Here is a 23,862-nt window from a genome sequence, read left to right as displayed (position 1 = left end):
ATATAGATAGATAGATAGATAGATAGATAGATAGATATATATGTATATATACGCTGAACGAAATTATAAATGCTACACTTTTGTTTTTGTCCCCATTTTTCATGAGCTAAACTCAAAGATCTAAGACTTTTTCTATGTACACAAAAGGCCTATTTCTCTCAAATATTGTGGCCTGTGGAATGGTTGTGCAAAGTTGCTGGATATTGGCAGGAACTGGAACACACTGCCGTATACGCCGATCCAGAGCATCCCAAACATGCGCAATGGGTGACATGAACGGTGAGTATGCTGGCCATGAAAGAACTGGGATGTTTTCAGCTTCCAGGAATTGTGTACAAATCCTTGCAACATGGGATAGTGCATTATGATGCTGCAACATGAGGTGATGGTCATGGATGAATGGCACAACAATGGGCCTCAAGATCTCGTCATGGTATCTCTGTACATTCAAAATGTCATCAATAAAATGCACCTGTATTCATTGTCCATAACATATGGCTGCCCATACCATAACCCCACCATCCCCATGGGCCACTCGATCCACAACATTGACATCAGCAAACTGCTCACCCACACCACACCACGCCATGCACGCTGTTTGCCATCTGCTCTATACAGTGAAATCCATCTTCTGTGAAGAGAATACCTCTCCAAAGTGCCGAACGCCATCAAATGTGAGCATTTGCCCACTGAAGTCACATACGATGATGAACTGCAGTCAGGTCGAGACCCCGATGAGGACGACAAGCATGTAGATGAGCTTGACAGTTTGTTCAGAAATCATTTTTTATGCAAACCGATTGTTGCAGCAGCTGTCCGGTTAGCTGGACTCAGACGATCTTGGAGGTGAAGATGCTGGATGTGGAGGTCCAGGGGTTGTGTGGTTACACGTGGTCTGTGGTTGTGAGGCCAATTGGATGCCAAATTCTATGAAACACCTTTGTAGATGGCTAATGGTAAAGAAATGAACATTCGTTTCACAGGCAACAGCTCTGGTGGACATCCCTGCAGTCAGCATGCCAATTGCATGCTCCCTCAAAACTTGCGACATCTGTGGCATTGTGCTGTATAAACTGCACATTTCAGAGTGGCCTTTTATTGTGGCCAGCCTAAGGCACACCTGTGTCATGCTGTATAATCAGCATATCTTGATATGCCACACATATGAGGTGGATGGATTGTCTCGGCAAAGGAGAAGTGCTCACTGACACAGATTTAGACAGATTTTTGAACAATATTTTAGAGAAATAGGCTTTTTGTTTACATAGAAGAGGACATTAACAAACAGTAAAAAAAATTCAGTTAAAGTCAGTTATAAAAATGAAGAAAAAAACTTCAGAAGACTTGACTGGTTTCCGTGGTCTTGTCCCAATAGCTGTCTAGTTGACGAGGTCTTCGCAGGGTCTAGTTAACATGGTTTCAGCTGGTATTCAGGGCTGTAGAGGTCGTCTCTAGGTGCTGATCCACCATCTGGTCTGCCGGCTGGGTCTGGGTGGCTACGGTGACCTCAGAATAAGAATTAAACAGACTAATATTAGTGTAGATGCCATTCTTCTAATGATGTAACAATTACCTTGGGTTTTATGGGAAGTTTTCCCGATTCCAGTTGACCTAATTAATACAGCCTAACAATCCTTTAACGGATTTGGATAATAGAAATGTGATAGTGTGTTATGTGTATGCCAGGTTAACAAGATGGGTCTTTAATCTAGTTTTAAACTGCCAGAGTGTGTCTGCCTGTCAAACAATAGGTAGATTGTTCCAGAGTTTTGGTGCTATATATGTATGACACAGTTGATTTTGATATCCTAATTATTATCAAATAACTAGAACTAGAGTTTTGAGATTGCAGCGGATGTGAAGGACTACAGTTATGTTGTGATTTTAGCTCACTGAAGTACTGAGGAGGCCATTCAGGGCTTTACAAGTAATTAGCAAGATTAAAAAAAATTATACAATGTTCAATAAGGAGCCAGTTCCTGGTTCTAGTAAGAACTCTAGCTGCTGCATTTTGTACCAGCTGGCATTTGTTTATTAAGTGCAGAGCAACCTTAACCTTAAGGTCATGAATGCATAAATTATGCATGAAACTTTTCTGCATTTGACATAGAGAGCATAGGTCATAGTTAGACATACTTTTTAAGATGGATAAATGCTGTTTTACAAATGCTAGAAACATGACTGTCAAAGGAAAGGTTGCTATCAAATAGCACACATAGGTTCCTAGGTGATGACGAAGAATTGACAGAGCAGCCATCAAGTGTTAGACAGTGTTCTAGATTATTACATGCAGAGGTTTTCGATCTATTAATTAATGCATCTGTTTTTAAGGACTTTAGCAACATCAAATTACAAGTCATCCAGTTTTTTATATCAACTATGCATTCCTTTAGTTTTATAAATTAGTATGTTTTTTTGCAAAGAAATATAGAGCTAAGATATCATCAGCATAACAGTGAAAGCTAAAACCATGTTTCCTGATGATATCTCCCAAGGGTAGCATGTAAAGTATGAAAGGCAGTAGTCCTAGTACTGAGCTTTGTGGTGCTCCATACTGTACTTGTGATCGATATGATACCTCTTAAGTCAATCATGACATTGCAATTACACTAATGCCAACCTAATTTTTTTGTCTACTCAGATGAATGTTGTGGTCAATAGTGTCAAACGCAGTGCTAAGATCCAGTAGCACTGATAGAGAAATACAACCACATTCGGCTGATAAAAGCAGGTAATTTGTAACTCTGATGTGAAGAGTCTGTATGATATGGTTTAAATCCTGACTGGAAATTCTCACAGTTACCATTTCTCTAAGGAACATAGCTGAGAGGATATTGCCTTTTCTAGTATTTTTGACAGAAAAGGGAGATTTGAGATTGGTCTTTAAATTAACAAATTCTCTAGGATAAAGTTGTGTGTTTTTTTTTTATGAAAGCCTTAATGACAGATAGTTGAAAGGATTTTGGGACATATCATAATGGCATTTATGAATTACTAATATTCAGAAGAGGATCTATGTGTGATGAGTGGGGCGGGGCCGAGATCCATGGGAACAGAGCGAGGCCTGTGGAGTAAATGATAATGAGTGACACCTGAGCCAATCACCATTCTAGAGTCCCACGGAGGAGATCTGGAAGGATAAATGGAGGAGTTATAACAGTGAAGGACAAGAGGGTACCAGGGACCGACAGACGGACCATACTGTGAATGGACAGGAGATGGCAGAAGGGAGTAGATGATCAGTAAGTGAGATGGAAGAAAATCAGATGGGAAGGACAGGATGAAACAAGGAATGATTACTGGAATTCCTACTAACAAATCAATGGAGCAGATTAAGGAAAATCTTAGGGGAGGGAAAATAACAGAGGCTAGGTGCCTTAAAACAACTCGTAATGGTGAGAGAACTGATAGTTTGTCAATTGTGATGAAATTCGACAAAGAAAATCTGCCTTCCAAAGTGTGTTTGATATATGAGCTCTGAGGTAATACCTTATATCTCTCTGCCACTAAGATGCTTTAAATGTCACAGGTACATCCAACTCTCAGGCACAATCAGGAGGTGATGTATTCAGATGGTAGGATTAGGGTTAAATGCAAAAAGTCTTGCCAACAGTTTAGAGTTCAAACTATTTATATAAAATATACAGGATAAGTCCAATATAATTTGTATTCAAGAAACATGGCTCAAACCACAGTGGGATTTTAGAATTCAAGGGTATACAACAATTAGAAAATGGAAATGGGGGTGGAGTGCACTGAACCCTGGTATAAATATAAGAAAAGCAGCAACAAATGAAAACTTAGATGTGCCTTTTAGTTTGTTTAAATTAAAGAAGGCAATTCATTCGTCCTCAGGTAATGATTACATTTGCTATATTATGTTGGCACACTTTGAAGACTGTGCTAGTACTAAAGCTATATTCAATAAAATTTGGGGCACAGAAAAAATGAATGGAAACAGTCTATTATAGTTCCTATATTGAAACTTGGGAAGGATGTGTCAGACCCCACAAACTATAGACCTAGCACTAACTTCACAACTAGGGGAAAATTATGGAATGAATGGAAACAGAAAGAATAACATAATAATAATAATAATAATAATAATAATAATAATAAAAATTAAACTATTTGTCTCCTTATCTGTAAAGGGAACAATACTATGGATCTGGTATTAATCTTGGAATTAAGAATAAGTAAAGCACAAATAAAAAAACAAATAATGGTAGCAGTATTTTTCAAAATAGAAAAACCTTATGACGTTATGGAAAGAAGGGCTGCTTATTAAGTTAGGAAATTAGATGTAGAAGGCAGGCAATAATAATGGGTGGGGGATTTTCTTTTTGACAGGACTATAAAAGTTAATGTATACTTACTGAACATTTAGAAGTTAATCATGTGGAAAATGGAATCCCAAACGGCAGTGTTTGCAGCCCTGTGTTTTTAAATGGCATGATAAATTATATATTTGAGGAAATTGATATAGGTGTAGGCAAATCTCTATATGCTGATGATGGGGCCCTGTGGATTAGGGGAGGCAATTTGAGAATTATAGAGAAGAAAAAGCAAGATGCAATTACTAATGTAGAGCAGTGGGCAAATAAATAGCCTTTTAAACTATCAATAACGAAAACAGTTATCTATTTATTTTATTTTTTAGAAGAGAAAAGGAAATATCACTTAAATTATATGGCCAAACACTTGAGCAAGTCAAAGTTGATGAAAAACTAACATGGTAACAACATGAGTAAATAAGAGGAAAAAAAGAAAAGAAATGAACAACCTTTTGAGATGCTTAGCAGGAATAGACTGGGTGCAACTAGAACATCACATCACTGAAATTTTTCAATCTCTCCCTGTCTACTACAGTCTCCACATGCCTTAAAATGTCCACCACAGTAGCTGTACCATAGCAACCAAAAGTAACCTGCTTCAATGACTGGCGCCCCATTGCTCTGACAACAACCATCAGCAAATGCTTTGAGAGAATCAGGAATACATATGCTCTGTACTGCCTGCCTCCCTAGACTAACTGCAGTTCTCTTACAAAGGCAACCGTTCCACTGATGACACCATTCCCACATAGCAAATGGACTTGGCCCACATGTGGCCTAAAGGTGGCACTGCTAGCCTCCTGTCGGCAATGGCATGTACCCTTTCAGCCGATTGTTGATGGCCCAGATCAGTCCAGTGATATGTGGCCCAAATCAGGCTAAGATCTGGCAGCATATTATGTGACCCATGATAAACAAGATAAATACAACCCAGACAGCAAGCAGTTTCGGCCCAGGTCTGGCCCACATCTGGCCAACATGGATTTCATGCGGGCCAGATGTGGGCCGGATCTGGGACAACACTATGTTGCTGTCTGGGAATATTGGATGATAATGGTTAAATGATCACATACATTTTATTGAAGTGTAGTATTTTTAAAATGTAAGCTTTGAAATTCCAAGTCAAAACAGAATGAAACATTTCATTTAAAAATTAAGCAAATCATTAAACTGCACTTAATTATAATTTTATACAATTTTATATTATAAATATTATTGGTCCAAATAATTTTTGAATAATTACATGAAAAGAAAGAGAAAGAGATATAGTATCCATTGTCATGTAATATTTATTTGATTTACTATGGGACACACACTGATAATAGAGAGTGGGGGCACATCATTTTTATTAGTATGCTTTCATGCACAAGCATTAAATAAAATGATCATGAAAGTATTTTATTTTTATTTAAATCCTGTATCCATTTGATACTTTGTGTGAGGAACAGATACAAATTCAAACCACATTTTTTGAAGCACCCCTGGGCGCCGCCATTGGTTAGCGGACACCCATCTGCTGTTAGCATTCCATTGACTCCCATTCATTTTGGTGTCACTTTGACAGCGAATAACTTTACATCTGAGGCATTTAAAGACTCAATTTGTCCATTCATTATTTCTAAAGAAACACGAAAATGTATAAAAGGCCCCATTACCTTGTATCTTACGTTATGGTCCCGTAGAAGCAGTTTTTGTGAAAAGCAGGCTAACGATTGTGTCATAACTCGCAGAGAATCTTTTACTGTCTATATGGCAATCGGGGGGGAGTGGAGGCATGACATCAAGGGAGAAGCCCATAGAGAGTCCATAAAAGCAACAGGACAGAATTATTCAAAAACGTCTGCAAGATTCAGTGGGTGATTCAGATTTCTTTTGGCACAGCGATTAGAATACTTACAGGCTGCTCACGTGTCATTTACATCATCAAGCTCAGTTTCAGTCTGTGCAGTACGCTCAACCCCCAGGAAGTGCATGCTTCTAATTGACTTCACTTGTCTCCATTGAATCCAATGGGGTCGCTGTGTCCATTTCTTTTACTTTCTATGGTTTTGTCAAGGGTTGCGACATGCCGTGTTTCTGGTGATGCGTGTTTTGAATGAGAAACGCGCGCCTTGCGGGAGTGGATCGGGATAGTATTTTCAGCGTTTAACAACAAATTATGCCCTGCTCCTCACACTAATATTATATTCTGCCAGACTGGACTGCAACTGCAATGCATCATCAATTGAACTACTGGTTTCATCTGGTCAGAGGAGAACTGGCCCCCCAACTGAGCCTGGTTTCTCCCAAGGTTTTTTTCTCCATTCTGTCACCGATGGAGTTTCGGTTCCTTGCCGCTGTTGCCTCTGGCTTGCTTAGTTGGGGTCACTTCATCTACAGCGATATCATTGACTTGATTGCAAATAAATGCACAGACACTATTTAACCTGAACAAAGATGACATCACTGAATTCAATGATGAACTGCCTTTAACTATCATTTTGCATTAATGACACACTGTTTTCCAAATGAATGTTGTTCAGTGCTTTGACGCAATGTATTTTGTTCAAAGCACTATATAAATAAAGGTGATTGAACTACTGTGGTAATAATATGATATAGGTAATAAAGGTAATGATATGAAATATTACAATTCCCAGGTATCAACATACTGTTGGCCCAGATCCGGCACACATCTGACCTGCATGAAATCCATTCGGGCCGGATCTGGGCCAACACTGCTTAGTGTCTAGGTTGGGTCTGGGCTATATAAGGCTCAGGTGTGGCTCAGATTTGGGCATTCTGGTTTACTTAAGGCTGTGAATTGGCACCAATAATAAAACCTGTTTTAATAAAACCAGATCAGGGCCAGCTGAGGCTGATAAACTGGCTGAGATTCGGGCCAGTTATGGCCATGTGTGGCTCGAGACTTTAATCCAGTTCTGGGCCACTTCCAGGCGGTTATTCTTTGCGGTACTTCTTGGGCTGAGGGAAAAGTCATTGTGTGGCCCGGATCTGGGCCAGAAGACATTTGCTATGTGGGTTGCACACATGCATTGGCATTGCACACTGCTCTCTCTCATCTAGACAAGAAAAACACATATTTGAGAATGCTGTTTGTAGACTACAGTTTAGCATTCAGTACCACAATGCCATCGAAGCTTAATGTGAACCTCTGGGCTCTGGGTCTGAACAGTTCACTTTGCAGCTGGATACTGGACTTCCTGTCAGGCAGATGTCAAATTGTCAAAAGGAAATACTATCTCCTCTTCACTGATCCTCAGCACTGGAGGACTCCCCAGGGTGCCCACTTATGTACTCTCTCTACACCCATTACTGCGTGGCCACACACAGCTCCAGTGTCATCATTAAATTTGCAGACGACACAACTGTGTTTAGGTCTGATAACTAATGATGATGAGACAGCTTACAGAGAAGAAGTGACACACTGGTGCCAGTAAAACAGCCTCTCTCTCAGCATCTTTAAGACCAAGGAGATCATTGTGGACTTCAGGAGAAAGCATAGAGAACACAGCCCAATCACCATCAATGGAACTCCGGTAGAGAGAGTCAAAAACGTAAATTTTCTTGGCATTCACATCTTCGATGACCTCACATGGTCTGAACAAACCCAAGCAGTTGTGAAGAAGGCCCAACAGCACCTCTTTTTCTTGAGACGACTTAGGAAATTTGGAAATTTGCAACTGAGGATAATTTTACACATGCACTGTTGAGAGTATCCTGTCCGGCTCCATCAAGTATATACTTTTTTGGTAAAGAAAACCCTTTTGAGTGTGTAGTAGAAGAGTAGTCTCTAGCGGAAGCTCTGTAGCACAGTTACACACATCCTGTCACTGTAAACTGGCCTGTCAATTATCATGTCACAGTTTCATTTCATTTCAATTTTCATTTTTTGAGTGCTTTTTACACGTGTTTGTAGTAACACAATGGATTATTGGTAATATTAGCCATTAGAGTGTACATGGATCCACACTTCAAAAATAAACCTGAAATAATAGACCATCTGGGGATTTTTGGCATAAATTTTGCAACATACTATGCTTTGGGACATACTAATTCTAATCTCACATACTGTACTATTTACGATGGATAGTACAAACATTGGGATGCGAGGCAAGACAGTGTGACAATAGTTTTTTTTTTTTTCTAGATTATTTATTTGTTTTGATCGGTTTTTATGGTTTATTTTGTCCTACAAGAAAAATCCTGATTCATACTTTATTCCAGTTGGTGGCTGTAATGCACTAATCAGTTGAAGTAAAGGACAAGAGAGGACCAGGTCTGGATTTTATGTTGTTGTTATATAAAATTTTATGTGGCAGTCGTCCGTTAGGGGCTGGCGCTTTTACTTTCATTTTGTGTTTGTTCAGTTGTTCAAGTTTTAAATGTTTGCTGGTTCCCATTTCCCTTTTCCCAATCTACGAACTTTATTACATTGGTGGCAAAACCTAGGAGGAAGGAGGGACACATTGTCAGAGAGCCCTCGCCGCTGAGGGGGATCACGATGCTGAGGAGATCAGGCAGCACGAAGGAGCAGAGACCGCTGGTGGCTACCTGAGGCATGGTGCTGGAGCCATTGTTCAACAGGTGGGAGAGAGGGGTTGCTGCTGTGCTCCTGGCTCTGGGGTCAGGGTGGTGGCTGCAATCTGAGAGAGATCAGAGGAGTCTGTGCTCTTTTTGCTAGGAGGCCGGAGCCTGGTGACGTCCGCAATGATTGGAGATGAGCAGGGAACGGGGGACTCGATGCCGGCTGCCCTCAACCAGAGAAGCCATTGCCATTCACCAGGAGGCGGAGGACCTTTGGGGCATCCACCAGAGATGTCCAGTACCATCGCATGGCACCGCAAGTGAGAGCCTCTCAGCTGTTTGAGGACCAAGTGGCAGTGTGCCCGGACCTGGATGAATTCCTCTCTCCACCCTCTAATCACTTTCTCTCCTCATCCTCATCCCCTTTTCTCGTGCCTGGTCTATCTTTACCCCCAGGTGCTGTGACTGCCGTGATTGGCTCCCCCTGCCACTCGTAGAGGGGGGAGTAGAGTGCAGTCTTGAGTATAGTATTTTAATTTTGTGTTCGTGCAATTGTTTATTAAAGTTTTATATTTAAATATTCACTGGTTCCCTCCTCCTTCTTCCCGGTCTACAAACATTGTTACACTATGACTTCTGGAACCACCTCTTTTAGTAGCTTAGATGGAATAGGGTCTAACATACATGTTGTTGGTTTAGATGATTTAGATGAGATGAAGTTAATAGAATTCTTAATCTCCTATAGCAGAGAATGGGTGGAATTGTTCTTTAGGGGATCTATTATTCACTGTATAATGCAATACTGTAGCTGTCGGCTTCATGGTTAGAATTTTATCTCTACTATTATCGATCTTGGAAGTAAATAAGTTCGTAGTCATTACTGCTGTGTTTTTGGGACATTTCTGCACCTGTTGATGCTTTATATATTTCTTTATTTATTGTTAATTTAGTGTTTAGAGCTTTTCTATAAGTAGAAGTACTTTACCTCCATGCAATACAAAATACCTCTAGTTTCGTTTTCTTCCAGCTCAATTTTCTGGGATGCGCAAGTGTGATCATTATAACACATTATCGGATTGTTTTCCTTAATCTTCTTTAAGCATAAAGAAGCAACCATATCTAAAGTGCTAGAAAAGAGAGAGTAGTCTATAGTTTCTGTTACAACATCAAGTTTTTATGAGCTATTGGATTTGCTGAGAAATTTAGACAAATTAGGAAGATTATTTACAAAGCAGGCTTTTGTTGTAGAAGTGATGATACTACTATATTTGTAATAAGGGGTTGAGTTTGCAGCTTTAGCTCTATAAAGTATACACAAGACTAGATAAGAGATCATCACTGCTGCAGAGTTTCAAAGTCATTAACATCAACTCCATGTGACAGTATTAAATCTAAAGTATAAATACGACAGTGAGTGGGCTTTGACACATGTTGTCTGACCCCAATCGAGTTCAGAATGTCTATAAATGCTGATCCCAATGGTGTAATATCAAATGATTCTCAAAGTAGATCTTGACTTTATGTTCCATCTCATCCTCCAAGCATATGCTGTATGCTTCCCATATCTGCAACCTCACTTCTCAATGTCCCTTTGGCTGGTATACAAACAAATCAGAATGCCTTGTGCTTCTGGGCTGCAAGCAAATGTGAGGATTCAATGTGGATCAAAGTTCCTAAATAAAAATGTCTCTTCTATTTAATACTTTGATTGCAGCATTCTGTTTTCCAAGTTCTGTCACAACGTTTTGCTGTACTGAATTCTCCAGAATTCTCTGGAGGACTGAAAATGCTGAGTTTTTAATTCCTGCTTTTTTTGGGTAGCATTCACACATTAACTAAAGGAATCTTAGCAAATCTGTGGATCTGAAGGTTTGAGACCATTAGCGAGATAATTGTATTCCAATTTATTAATAATAATAATAATAATAATATAAATTACATTTTATTTTAATTAAAATGTTATTCATTTATTTATTTCATAAAATATAATGTAATGTAATTGTTTTAAATTGTTCAGTGTAGTTTCAGAATTCTAGACCCCACTGTGTATCCTACTTTATTACTTTATGAAAATATGATTCATTATTTTTTATGATTATAAGTGTTCCTTAATTTTCAAATCTGTCAGATTATATGACTTTCTTTTTCTGTTGTTTTACTATGGTTCAGTGTGTGTTCATATTGTATATTTTAACTACTGTATAGTTATTATTGTGTTGTGTTCTGTATATGTATGCTAGTTACTGGTCTGTGGTCTGATTTCTCAGGCCTTCCACTACTGTGAGGTGGTGGCAAAAGCTCTGCTCAAGATAGAGGAACCCCATTTGGTGCTGCTGGGAGAGCTTATTAAAGTAACACACACCTGTACATTTGGTGCTAACAGGGATGCTGTAGACAGTTTTGCCCTTTTTGTGTATGTGTTGAAAAGTGTTTTGTGATCTGATTTGTTGGCTACTACAGCTGTTGGACAGATTGAAGTTCTCCGAGGCACAATTCAGAGACATAGGTCAGCCTTTCCTGGATCCAATAATTGGCTGGTGCAGATTTGCTGTGGACACCAGGCCATGCAAGTAAACCCAAAGTTTGTACAGTATACTGTATATGGGAGTCATGAGTCCACTTTAAGATTAAAGGACTATATATAGCAAGACTAAATACCATCCATATTGAACTCAATGTATAGACCACTACTGATGCTTTCAATATGTATACCAGGTGAAAATGGTAAATACATCTTGGCAGACAACTTGTGATTGAGTCCCCAAAACTGCATTTTAATGTGCCGGTAACAGGGTGTTTGCTTGATTTCTGGAATTTTGTATATAATTTGATTTAGTACCAGTCTTAATAGGCTGAAGAATAGGCTGCTTTTGTTGTGACCTTTCCCCTTGTTCCAATATCAGTAACAAGTTTACTTTCTTAGGAGGGGAGATACTGGAGAGAAACATATCAGTTACCAGTTGGGGAGACTGCCTGGACTCTGAATTACAAGGGGGGGTTGGGGGATCTGACCCCCCTAAAGAAGGCTTGACCCCCCCAATGATGGACATCAAAAGTAGACGTGTGTGTGTGTGGGGGGGGGGGGGGGGGGGGGTTCGGGTGTTACTTGTAAATAATATGCATACTATGGAGATGTACTTGTAAACATTAATATGCATTTCTATAGCCATGACTGATTTTAAAATATAATTTTGGTAATCATATTGACATTAACTGAGTGGTTGAAGAATATGCTACAGCTTATTAAAAGACATGCATTCATTGCTTGGACAGAGCGAGAACACCTAAAATGCATGTGTAGATTTAGTTTAGTGACAAAGTTTACCCCCTTTTAAATGAATGCTGTTGAACTGAATTTATGGAGCAAACTATTTGCTAAAATAACCATTAACAGCAAAACAGCGGTTCTGTCAAATGCGTGTGAAAGATGCACGTGTTACTAGATTTATAGTTCATTGTTCATAGAGCTCATTAATTGTAGCGGTGCCTCAGGTGTTTGCAGTGTGTATGTGTATGCGGTCAGCAGCTAGAGCGCATAAATATAACGTGAAAGCACATTAAAATAATGCACGAGCGCAAATCTCTCTGTTCACACACAGCTTTCCTTTGCGCTGTCACAAAACCAGACGTACTTGCTCAGATACACGCTGCTCTGCGCGGAGAGAGTGTGCACACTTAAAACGTGCCTCCTCTCACTTAAACTGCATCCTGTGCACAGTGCACTCACAATTCTCTCTATGCTCATGTGTAGATATTAATTATTTTCGCACGTTTTTATTTTTTAGCCTTTTACCGCGTTCAGTGTGAACGCTCTGATCCGTTAACATGGGCTCGGAAAAAAGGCGCATCACAGACAGTGTGTGAACCTGGAGTTAGGCATATGCCCAGTCTGTTCTGTTCTTGCACTAGGCGTTATGCATTCTGCTCAAATCGTGATTTTATGATGATTTCTATTAATCGCACAGCCCTAGAATGGACTGGAAATTAACAGAAAATAATTCTGGCTGGCACCGCTCAGCAAAACAAGAAAACCAGATCCAGGCAGAGCTCGGCAGTGGGTAGATAGTCACCGGAGAAAGCGGTCAGGAGGAAACACATTTTTTGTTCTGTAGCATATGCAGCAAAAATATCTAAGATAAATTGGTGGTTTATTCTTAAACCAATCAGCGAGCTCGAATAGTGGAAGCATAGTAACAGTTTAATATTTCTTTTTTGTTATTTAATTAGGCTATATATATGAAATGATGTTATGTTATGACTTAGACATTTTTACATATATTAACAATATTATTTCTTTTAATAGTAATTGGCAGTCATTTTGTGTAACAGAATATTATTATGTGCTTTAATGTTCAAAAAACACATTATTTAACAGAAAAGTAATATTATTTAACAGTAGCAAAGTCAGATTGACCTCCCCTCTTAGTTTCACAAAACGGTCGTCCATAAAATGCGTTGCTGTTCTGTTGTAACTTGTAAGTTATCTTAAAGATTCCTAAATTAATCTAATTTCAAATAAAGTGCTTTCATCTAGAAACACACAGCATCTCCCTGACATGGCCGTTTTAACACTAACTACTGTAACTGAAACCACACCTTCTTTCTTTGCATGAAAATTTGGGCGGCATTAAGCAAATATTTCCACATAGTGACAGGGCACGTGAGGGCGTGTTTGAACAAGCCATTTTAGGAGGGCATGGCAGTCTTAACTTTGATAAAGAATATCTCTTTGGGTTTGAGACTTTAGTATTTTCAACTTAATTAATTTGTATGGCTACAATAAGTAAATCACTAGATTATTTTTTTATGGTCACTTTGTAATTCGCACCATGCTTGGACTCAATTGGAGAGTCACGTGTTCAGGTTAAAACATTTATCAGATATTTTTAGATGTTTTCCTGTGAGCCACTAGATGGCAATAAAAGTTTGTCAGTGTTGTCCGTAATTTTAGAACATTGTTAATGTGCAGGAGAAAAGTGTTAACAGTTTGTCAGTGTGCAGTAAAAAGTTTGCTTTCTCTCTTGGCTTCTCTGTTGATTTTACAGAAGGCTTCCAGAGAGATGCCTTTAACCACTTTAGCACTGAAAACGAAAACTCAAACCCATCTGAATCCATGATACTGCACACTGATGCCAGGTTTCAGGAGTCTTGTTAGCCATTTACTCTTTTAAAGAACAGACTCCTGAAACCATGGCCCCAGTGCACTGTACCTGAACCAGCAGCCACTGACACTGCCCCCACTGTATTTTTTGGAGTGGTATGTAATTGGGTCAATACCGGAGTATCGATAAGCTTCAGGACAAATACTGTTATTGATACTTGTGTTGTTTTATCTCTGTGTAGTTTTAATGTTCACAATGAATGCTGTTTGTCATTTCCCTTCACTGAAATATGTGACTAACATTTGCTCGACTTGCGTGTGATATCCATTCGTAATAGTGAACGAAGGAGGCAGTACAAGTAATATAATCAAACATTTACTAACAAAACACAACATCTACCTCAAGCAATGTGTTGTATTATGTCACGGCTCTAGCTCCAATAGCAACTCACGAGACACATTCACATTAAATGTCAATTCAGCGGTAGAGTTACACTCACGAGGCCCTGCACTTACTGCAATCACAAAAGAACATTTGCATGTGCTTTAAGGCCTTCCCGGTGAAACGTTTATTTGTGTGCCTGTGCTTATTAAGAGCGCGTTCATATAGGGCTGTGCAAAAAATCGAAAGCTACACAAAATCGCTTTCAAAATCAGCATTGAATTGCTTGCGATTTTGAAATCGATTTTGTTTAGATTGTCAGTGAACTACGGCTCTGTTTAGTAAATGCCAACCTGCCAAGTCAGTAGTTGTTTTTTATGTCCTTGGGTCGAAGCGTCCCCAATCCCAATAACGAGATATTTAGCCCCTAAAATGCGAATCTTACCAAGGCCATATTTTAGCGCCCGGAACGAAGAGCGATTGGGCTCGATTTGAGATGCAACTGGGCGATTTTCTTTTTAAAACCTGGCAACCCTGATCTGAACGCACATGCTGGATATACAGTATACTACTAATCACAGGAGCGCATTTACTTTTTTGCACAGCCCTAGTCCATACACTAAAATTCTGGTTAAACGTCTGATTGTGCTACTACTGTCAAAAACACATAAGGTTTACATATAAACACAGTTAATTGTGTATAAAGTGAAAGTAAAGAGGCAAGAGAGAAATGGGTGTGTGCATCTCTTAAAGGGACAGTACTAAACATACTGCATCTTGTCATTAAAGGGATAGTTCACCCAAAAATTTTAATTCTGTAATTAATTTCTCAATCATGTTGTACCAAACATGTATTAATTTGTATTTATTTTTCATGCTGAACATTTTGACTATTTTGAAGAATGTGGGTAACATGCAGTTGCTGGTTCCCACTGACTTCCTCAAAACAAGTTATTATGCTCAACAGAAGAAGAAACTCATTCAGGTTTGAGTAAATGATGACTCAATTTTCATTTTTGTGTGAACTATTCCTTTAATTTCAATAAAAATAAAGCACAAAGAGAAAAATAACTCACTGCTCTTGACTGAAGATCATTAATACATTTGCTAAAGTTCAGCAGTAATGAAATAACTTGACATTTTCAACAACTTCATATCTTTTTGCTCCAAATAGTATTGATAACAGTATTGATAAGTATTGTTATCGGTAAAATGTAAACGATACACATCCCTATCTGTACGTCTGCCTCATCACTGACTCGGCGCTCTAAGACTGTTATGGTGTTTTCCATTACCAGTACCAGCTCAACTCGACTTGACTCGCCTCTGCTCGGCTCGGCTCGCTTTTCACTCCGTTTTCCATTGCAGATAGTACCTCCACAATAGTACCTGATCGTAATAGCAACGCCACAGGAAACTGCCGTGATGTAATCTTCTACACGACACACAAACAGGACAATGGAGAAAATTGAATGTATGCTGTTTTTGATCCTCAGGATGTGGCTGTCTCTCAGCAAGAAGACAAACGTTGTTTCAGGAGGGCAGCAAAACTATTTAAAAATGGCTGGGTTATTCAGGAAACTCTGTCTGGTGTGTGCAATGATGATGCAGTGAATAGTGAAGATACTCTCTGACCAATCAGCAGTCTGCCGTGTTTTCACATCACGTTTTAGTATCGCCTCAGCTCGCTTAGAACCTCGCCGGAGGTGATACGGAAAAATATCTGGAAGTAGGTACAGGTACAACTTTTACACAGTGGAAAACCAAACAAAGGCAAGTTGAGTCAAGGCGAGTCGAGGCAAGGCCGGCTGGTACTGTGTAGTGGAAAAGTGCAGTTAGACTTAACGAGAATGAGCTGACAGACTCAAACCTTTAGTGAATCACTGTGCTTGTTATCCTGTTTGACGGCTGTCAATTTAACATTCAACCCTGATGCAGTTGTGGTCATAAATCCCTTGCAGAATTAGTAAAGAGGGATAAAAAAAATGCTGTTTATTTTTTATTTAGTAGGATAAAAATACAAAATAAGTAAACTTTTGAACAGGTTAATTTAAAATGTAGTTATTTTTCCTGTGGACTGTATAAAGTTCTGTTATGTGAAATATATTAGTTGGGGGATTGCTTAAAATGATTTTTTTTTTTTATTATTAACCTGTCACTCACCTTTTTGAAGATAGACTTGAATGTGCATGATACAAACCTAAATTTGTATAATTCATGACTGAAAACATTTTGTAACATGATTTTGATGTGCCATTTACATGGTAATGCAATGTCTGATTTTAAAATGGGTTTTAAAGGATGAATTTTGAGATTTTATGTTTTCAAGTGATATATAACTTCTGATGATTTCTAAAATGTGATAGAGAAAAAGGCAACGAGGAAGTTTTTTTTTTTTAAACAAAGGTCAAAACTCCTTTTGTAATGTACATTTCTGAGGGTGCACTCTTGTCATAAATTAATCTATTACTTTTCCTACATAATTTTAACAAAAAAATATTGGTAAAATATATATTTGGGAGTCTTAGACCTTTCCAACGATATATAGTTTGTCAAGATTAGATTAGATTTGATTGTAATAAAGTATAGTCAACGTAGGCGTCCTGTATACGGCACAGGGGGACATTTAACAGGTTAAAAATATTGTTGATTATTAAAAGTAAAACATTTTTTTCACTTTATTCACTTACATAAACTAGTCATTAAAGTTCATCCATTTTTCTCAGGGTTCAAATAAGATAAAAAGCTATGAAAAAATTTGAAATTTGTTGGTCAAAAGGTATTTTATCCAGAAAAAATATGCAATATTTATGTTTGAGATCCATATACAGTATGGCCTGTATTTTTGCACAAATTAAATTAAATTTGAACAATAGTTTTGTAACAAGTCTAATATGAGCATAATATTTTGTGTTACATGACAAAAAATATCTAGGACAATGAGTCAGAACCAAGGGCCCATGTCACAGGAAGAAATCCTGATAATTGTATATATGTGACCCTGGACCACAAAAAACAGTCATGAGTGGCAGGGGTATATTTGTCGCAGTAGCCAACAATAAATTTTATGGGTCAAAATTATAGATTCCGAAAATCTTTAGGACATTAATTAAAGGTCATGTTCCATGAAGATATTTAATACATTTCCTACAGTAAATATGTCAAAACTTAGTTTTGATTAGTAATATGCATTGCTTAGGACTTAATTTGTCAACTTTAAATATAATTTTCTCAATAATTAGATTTTTTTTTCACCCCCAGATTTTCAAATAGTTGTATATCAGCCAAATATTGCCCTATCCTAACAAACCACACATCAATAGGAAGCTTATTCATTTACCTTTCAATGATGCATAAATCTTAATTTTTGTAACAAAAAATGAACCCTTATGACTGGTTTTGTGGTCCAGGGTAACATTACAGTATCATAGCTCAGTATCAATATTCAGGTTTATTGTTTTGTTCATAGGATTCCTAATTAAAGGGTTAGTTCACCCAAATAGCAAAATTATGTCATTAATAATCCGTTTATCTTCAGAACACAGTTCAAGAAATTTTAATTTAGTCCAACAGCTCTCAGTCCCTCCATTAAAGCTGTGTGAACGGTATACTGTCCATGTCCAGAAAGGTAAGAAAAACATCATCAAAGTAGTCCATGTGACATCAGAGGGTCAGTTAGAATTTTTTAAGCATCGAAAATACATTTTGGTCCAAAAATAGCAAAAACTATGACTTTATTCATCATTGTCTTCTTCTCTCTGACTGTTGTGAGAGAGAGAGTTCAAAACAAAGCAGTTTGTGATATCCGGTTCACAAACGAGTCATTTGATGTAACCGGATCTTTTTGAACCAGTTCACCAAATCGAACTGAATTGTTTTAAACGGTTCGCATCTCCAATACGCATTCCACAAATTACTTAAGCTGTTAACTTTTTTAATGTAGCTGACACTCCCTTTGAGTTCAAACAAACCAATATCCCAGAGTAATTCATTTACTCAAACATTACACTGACTGAACTGCTGTGAAGAGAGAACTGAAGATGAACACCGAGCCGAGCCAAATAATGAACAAAAGATTGACTCATCGGTTTTCGGATCACCAGTAGTTCTACCAGAAAGACTCGGGAGATAGAGGAATGTACGAAGCATACATTTATTGACAGCGCAGCGAGCACAATTATAAATTTCTTTGGCGGAAGGCCCCGTCCATGGTTCGTAATCCGAGGGTAGCGAATCTGCATTTCCTGCCTGAAGACGAAGGCAGGGGCGCAGCAGACCCCCCTGGAAGGTAAGGACAGGACCATCCTGGTGGTTGTGGGGAGGGTGGAGGTTGTTGTCGCGTTGGCATCTGCGAACTCAAACATGTGTAAGTACGATCTTTTATACAGGAGTATAAAGACGTGATTGGATAATGATGAAGGTAATTAGTGACGAAGTGATTGAGTCTTCCTGGCAGAACTTAGGCTAAAGCTTCCATTTCTTTCGGACAGTTGGATTCAATAAACCGATTGAAGAAAACGGTTCAGCGGTTCTTGTGCGCTCGACGAAATGGCATCATTGGGGATGATTGCCAGTGATTTAAGCCTTCGGTTTCCCCGTGCTCATAACACTATCACAGAATCAGTTCAGAATCAATCACCAAAAGAATCAGTTTGGTTCAGACGCTCTGTGTGTCGGTCTGCTTCACGCTGAATCACACATGCGCAGTATCATCAGCTCCTCGTTTCTCGAATCGGACGCGTCTGACAGAAACAGTTCTTGAATCGAGAACGAGTCATCTGTTTTTCGTCATCTGGCTTGGCTCGGTGTTCATCTTCAGTTCTCTCTTCACAGCAGTTCAGTCAATGAATAGTAAATGAATTACTCCAGGATAATGGTTTGTTTGCACTCAGAGGGAATGTCAGCCACATTAAAAAAGTTAACAGGTTAAGTCATTTGTGGATTAATGCGTATTGGAGACACGAACCATTTAAAATGATTCAGTTCGATTTGGTTAACTGTTTCAAAAAGATCCGGTTACATCGAATGATTCGTTCGCGAACCAGATATCACAAACTGCTTTGTTTTGAACTCAGAAGAGAAGACAATGCTGAATAAAGTCGTAGTTTTTGCTATTTTTGGATTAAAATGTATTTTCAATGCTTAAAAATATTCTAACTGACCCTCTGATGTCACATGGACTACTTTGATTATGTTTTTCTTACCTTTCTGGACATGGACAGTATACCGTACACACAGCTTCAATGGAGGGACTGAAAGCTCTCGGACTAAATCTAAAATATCTTAAACTGTGTTTCAAAGATAAACGGAGGTCTCACGGGTTTGGAACAACATGAGGGTGAGTCATTAATGACATAATTTTGCTATTTGGGTGAACTAACCCTTTAAGGTTCCTGATTGATGAGTAATCACCTGCCGAGGAACTCAGGGATGGACTTTCAGCTTGGTGACTAGTTTTCACATGACCAAGGGATTCCTCGGACACACCCCTGCACTTTTCCTAGAGGAGGTCAGAGCAGCGTCTGTATCTTTACATACAGTAACATCTGTGGTTACAGAAATACACTGAGGACATAGAGGTCTTTTAATAATCTGTTAAGTGTTTGGTGCCCAGTCTTCTTTGACTGAGGACACTGAACAGCTGAGGCACAGCTCCCCATGCTGACTCTAGGGATTTGTGTCATTCCCTGTGGGGCCAGGGACATGATGGAAATGAGTGCTGAGCAAAGGTGCTGTGACCTATGGAAACATGAACTTAGAATGTCTCTACAGCTGGTAGTGTCAGTAAATTGTATAACATGTAACACTTCCATCCCTCATCCCACTTCACCACATGCAAAGTTATTTTAATAATTTAAGTGGGTTTTGACAAATCAAATTTTTAAGATATGGAGCCGGACAGTAGTGAAGAAGTGGGAAATGTATTTTTGTACAGGTATTACATCACTGCCTTGGTTTATTGCAGAGGGAGATATATTAATGATTTATTCAATAACTCTATCAAAAATGTTTAAAATTGTTTTAAAAATGTAAAAAATCTGTACTATTTGTGTATGACAATGTATTTAATTAACAAGTAAAAACAATGTAATTAGTCAACTAAAAATATGGATATATGAGCCAACATCTCTTTTTGCAATGTAGGACAGTGGAGTTTATTTAGATGTATGCCATCTTCTTTTACCATGAGTGTGCTGTTCTGACAGCAAAGGGACAAATGTTAGCACAAGCGAGGAAATCTGGGAATTAAGTTTTCTGTCCTCAAGAAAGACATACAGAGGGAATAACATGATTCCAACAACATTCTCTATTTCAACACCCTCCCATGTTTCCAATACCACATTTCACACATGGATCCTGAAAAAATCTGGATTTTATTAATTCTGAGTTTTAACTACATAAAAGAAGAGGTAACAGTTCATAGTTAATTTAATTCAAAATATAACATCCACCACCAGCCAAATATCTGCAACTTCAAAATACAATTAAACATTTCCTCCTACGGCACACATTTAGTACCAAAATATAGTACCACCACATAGTAATATCAAACAGCTTTAATAACATATGTTCAAACTTGAAATAGCAGTATGCATGCAACACCTCTAAGAGAATTCACAATATTCCTTATCGCTTTCTCTCACAAACAGAATCTACCTTTTTTGGCAAGATGCCATAAGCTTCCAATAACATTTTACAAATGGGTCACCAGTGTGTTTACTCTCGACAGTGGTCCCCACAATTTCCTGCAGTTAACACTAATAAAAACAGACACAAGTCTCATCAAATGTTTTTTTTTTTTCTTTTTTTAATTCTACCTAATAACCATGTGGTTAAGGCAGATAGATAGATAGATAGATAGATAGATAGATAGATAGATAGATAGATAGACAGACAGACAGACAGATAGACAGATAGACAGATAGACAGACAGATAGATAGATAGATAGATAGATAGATAGATAGATAGATAGATAGATAGATAGATAGATAGATAGATAGATAGATAGATAGATAGATAGATAGATAGATAGATAGATATATGGATAGACGGATAGACAGATAGACAGATAGATAGATAGATAGATAGATAGATAGATAGATAGATAGATAGATAGATAGATAGATAACCCAGGCTTACTTGCTATCCTCCAGTTACTTCAGTAACAGTACTTAGGAAATGCAAGTCTCAGCGTCAGCATGGCTCTGCATGTGTTCTGTAAGCAGGGAATCCTGTGGGAAAGATTTACTGCACTGCCCACATACAAAGATTGTGCCCTCTCTATGCTGCTTCTGATGCCTCTTGAGTTCCGTGAGGTAGCTGAATGACATATCGCAGGCTTGGCAGTGATAAGAGCGGACAGCTGTGTGAATACGCTGGTGTCGCACTAGCCGAGACACCATTGCAAATGCCAGTCCACACTCTGAGCACTTGTGTGGCCGCTCTCCGCTGTGAACTGAGAGATGTTCAGCGAGGTTCGAGGACTTGGTGAAAGCTTTGGAGCAAACGGAGCAGGTGTAGGGACGCACGCTGCTGTGGATTTTCCTGTGCTCTGTCATGCGACTGGCCAGGGCAAATGCTTTCCCGCACTCCGGGCAAACAAAGGGCCTCTCACCCAAATGCTTGCGCTCATGACGGAGAAGAGATAGGGGTTTGTTGAAGGTTTGGCCACACTGCTTGCAGAGGAATGGCTTGTTGTTGGTGTGCATGTTGCGCTCGTGCTTCCGCAGGTCTGAGGAACGCACAAAGTCCTTTCCACATTCCTTACAGGTGTACGGCTTCTCTCCGGTATGCGTTCGGATGTGTTTACGGAAGTCAGAGGACCAAATGTAGCTTTTCTCACAAAATGGGCATTGGTATGGTCTTTCGCCCGTGTGTAGCCGCTTGTGCTGCTGAAGAGTACCTTGGTGCGAGTAGGCCTTCCCACACAGGTCACAAACATGTGGTTTAAGACCTTGGTGAGTATCGATATGACTCAAAAGGTTGCTAGACCTTTTGAAAGCCCAGTTGCAGTAGGGGCACTTGTATGGACGGTTTTCCGTGTCTCCTTCCATTCCTCGCTTTTTCATGCCTGCAAAGACAAAATGTCTTTTTAAAACCTGAATCTGAGAAGAATTCAGGCTGTCCACTCTGTTACCCTCAACCTCGCATTCATCCCCCACAGTCTCCTGCTGATCTTGTGGAACTGCTGCCAGATCATATGGCGCAGTGATTTCCACCTCCTGCTTCACTTTCATGTTGGGGATGCTGGTCGCTTCCAAGTGCTCATGATTCAGTCGGGAATCAGATCCAGGCTGAGGGTCAGATCCAGGCTCAGCCTTCACATCAGTTACATCCACTTCTCTCTCCTTTTCAGAGGATTGTTCAGAATGCCTCTCATGAAGGTGGCATGTAGCTTGACTTCTAGAATTCTCTTGGCTTCTGTTGTTTTTACTTTCATCACAACTGGCAGAAGCACTGATGTCCTTTTCACTGGGCAGATTAAAGTTCATTTTCACAGTGTCAGTAATGTTACTCTCCACAGGCAGATAATGCCTCTTGCTGATGAGAATCTTTCTAATACTTCGTTTTGATATGTATACATTATCTGTAAAAGCTGTTGAATCCCACAGGTAATTCATTTTAGCCATTGTAGATGATCTCTTGAGTGAGGTTTAGTGAATCTAGCTTTATTAACAAATTAAAATGTCTGTGTTTACAGTCTCTGAAAAAGAAAAATATTTTTTTTAGTTTAGTTTTTCAGATCTAGATATAATATCTTGAAAAATACTTTAATCTGGATTTTATGAACTGTGAAGATTATAGACTAATACTTGACACTTCAAACAACTAAACAAATATAACATCCTGCTGCCCTACATTGAGCAATAGTTTTGGATATAACTCATATCAAGATTTTAAAAAGCCAAAACTCACTACAGTGCTGGTAACCCTCCTTATATATCAACTGAATTAAACAAGAGGCCCTTGTTTATTTTATTCTAGGCTATGAATTTAGTCTTGGATTTTTGAGTACTGATGTCATAATGAAACTGTTAAGGTTTCCAGCATAACTTATACTAACTGGAAACCATCCAGCAGATCTCCTTTGAAGAGTTAGACACTCTTTGAGCCAGCAGAGATTTTGTTCTCAGCTGTCTAGTGCATAGTATGTCCTCTCAAGGACCATTAAAACATCTCACACATGAAGAGAGCCTCTTACCTTGGCAGCACCAAGTCCACCAATGGTGATTTCAAAGAGTGCAATTAATCCACTTCCTCTTCATGGTGGATGTTAAGATACCATAGGAGGAGCCAGAGCACAGTTAGACTTACTTCACATGGGGGAGTGAAACATCTTTTTAGCAGTGATCAGCACTTTACCAAAACCATTTGCTGTCGGGAAAGATCAAGTCATTGACACTTTCAGCCATGCTAGATGTGAGGTACATGGGATATTTCCCAGGGAATACCACATAAACCTAATGATGCGATTACAGTAAAACCTCCCAGGATGTTTTTATTTATTTATTTTCTT

The 23,862-nt window shown here is 38.8% G+C and overlaps 1 protein-coding gene across 3 annotated transcripts; it reads right to left on the bottom strand.

Annotated features, from left to right (window-relative positions):
• LOC128015509 (zinc finger protein 648) lies at positions 1–23,656 on the bottom strand. 3 transcript variants are annotated; one of them, XM_052599387.1, is made up of 3 exons: positions 23,548–23,656; positions 21,486–23,049; positions 1–1,528 (listed from the first exon to the last, which is right to left on the bottom strand). In XM_052599387.1, exon 2 carries the CDS (start codon positions 22,973–22,975, stop codon positions 21,518–21,520), a length of 1,458 nt encoding a protein of 485 aa, XP_052455347.1. In that variant the 5' UTR covers positions 22,976–23,049; positions 23,548–23,656; the 3' UTR covers positions 1–1,528; positions 21,486–21,517. The 3 variants fall into 3 exon arrangements, with proteins under 3 accessions (XP_052455347.1, XP_052455346.1, XP_052455345.1); XM_052599386.1 differs by having other exon boundaries at positions 1–1,506; XM_052599385.1 differs by lacking the exon at positions 1–1,528 and having other exon boundaries at positions 20,700–23,049.
• Between the last annotated feature and the right edge of the window lie 206 nt (positions 23,657–23,862).

Source organism: Carassius gibelio, chromosome A6, assembly GCF_023724105.1.
Source record: "Carassius gibelio isolate Cgi1373 ecotype wild population from Czech Republic chromosome A6, carGib1.2-hapl.c, whole genome shotgun sequence".
In the NCBI taxonomy this organism is placed as follows: domain Eukaryota; kingdom Metazoa; phylum Chordata; class Actinopteri; order Cypriniformes; family Cyprinidae; genus Carassius; species Carassius gibelio.
Note: the sequence above shows the minus strand (reverse complement) of the source record. Positions and strands in the feature narration are given on the sequence as shown.

What these genes read in the sequence shown, in the direction of transcription:
- LOC128015509 (XM_052599387.1), bottom strand. Translation starts at nt 22,975, where the DNA reads ATGGCTAAAATGAATTACCTGTGGGATTCAACAGCTTTTACAGATAAT.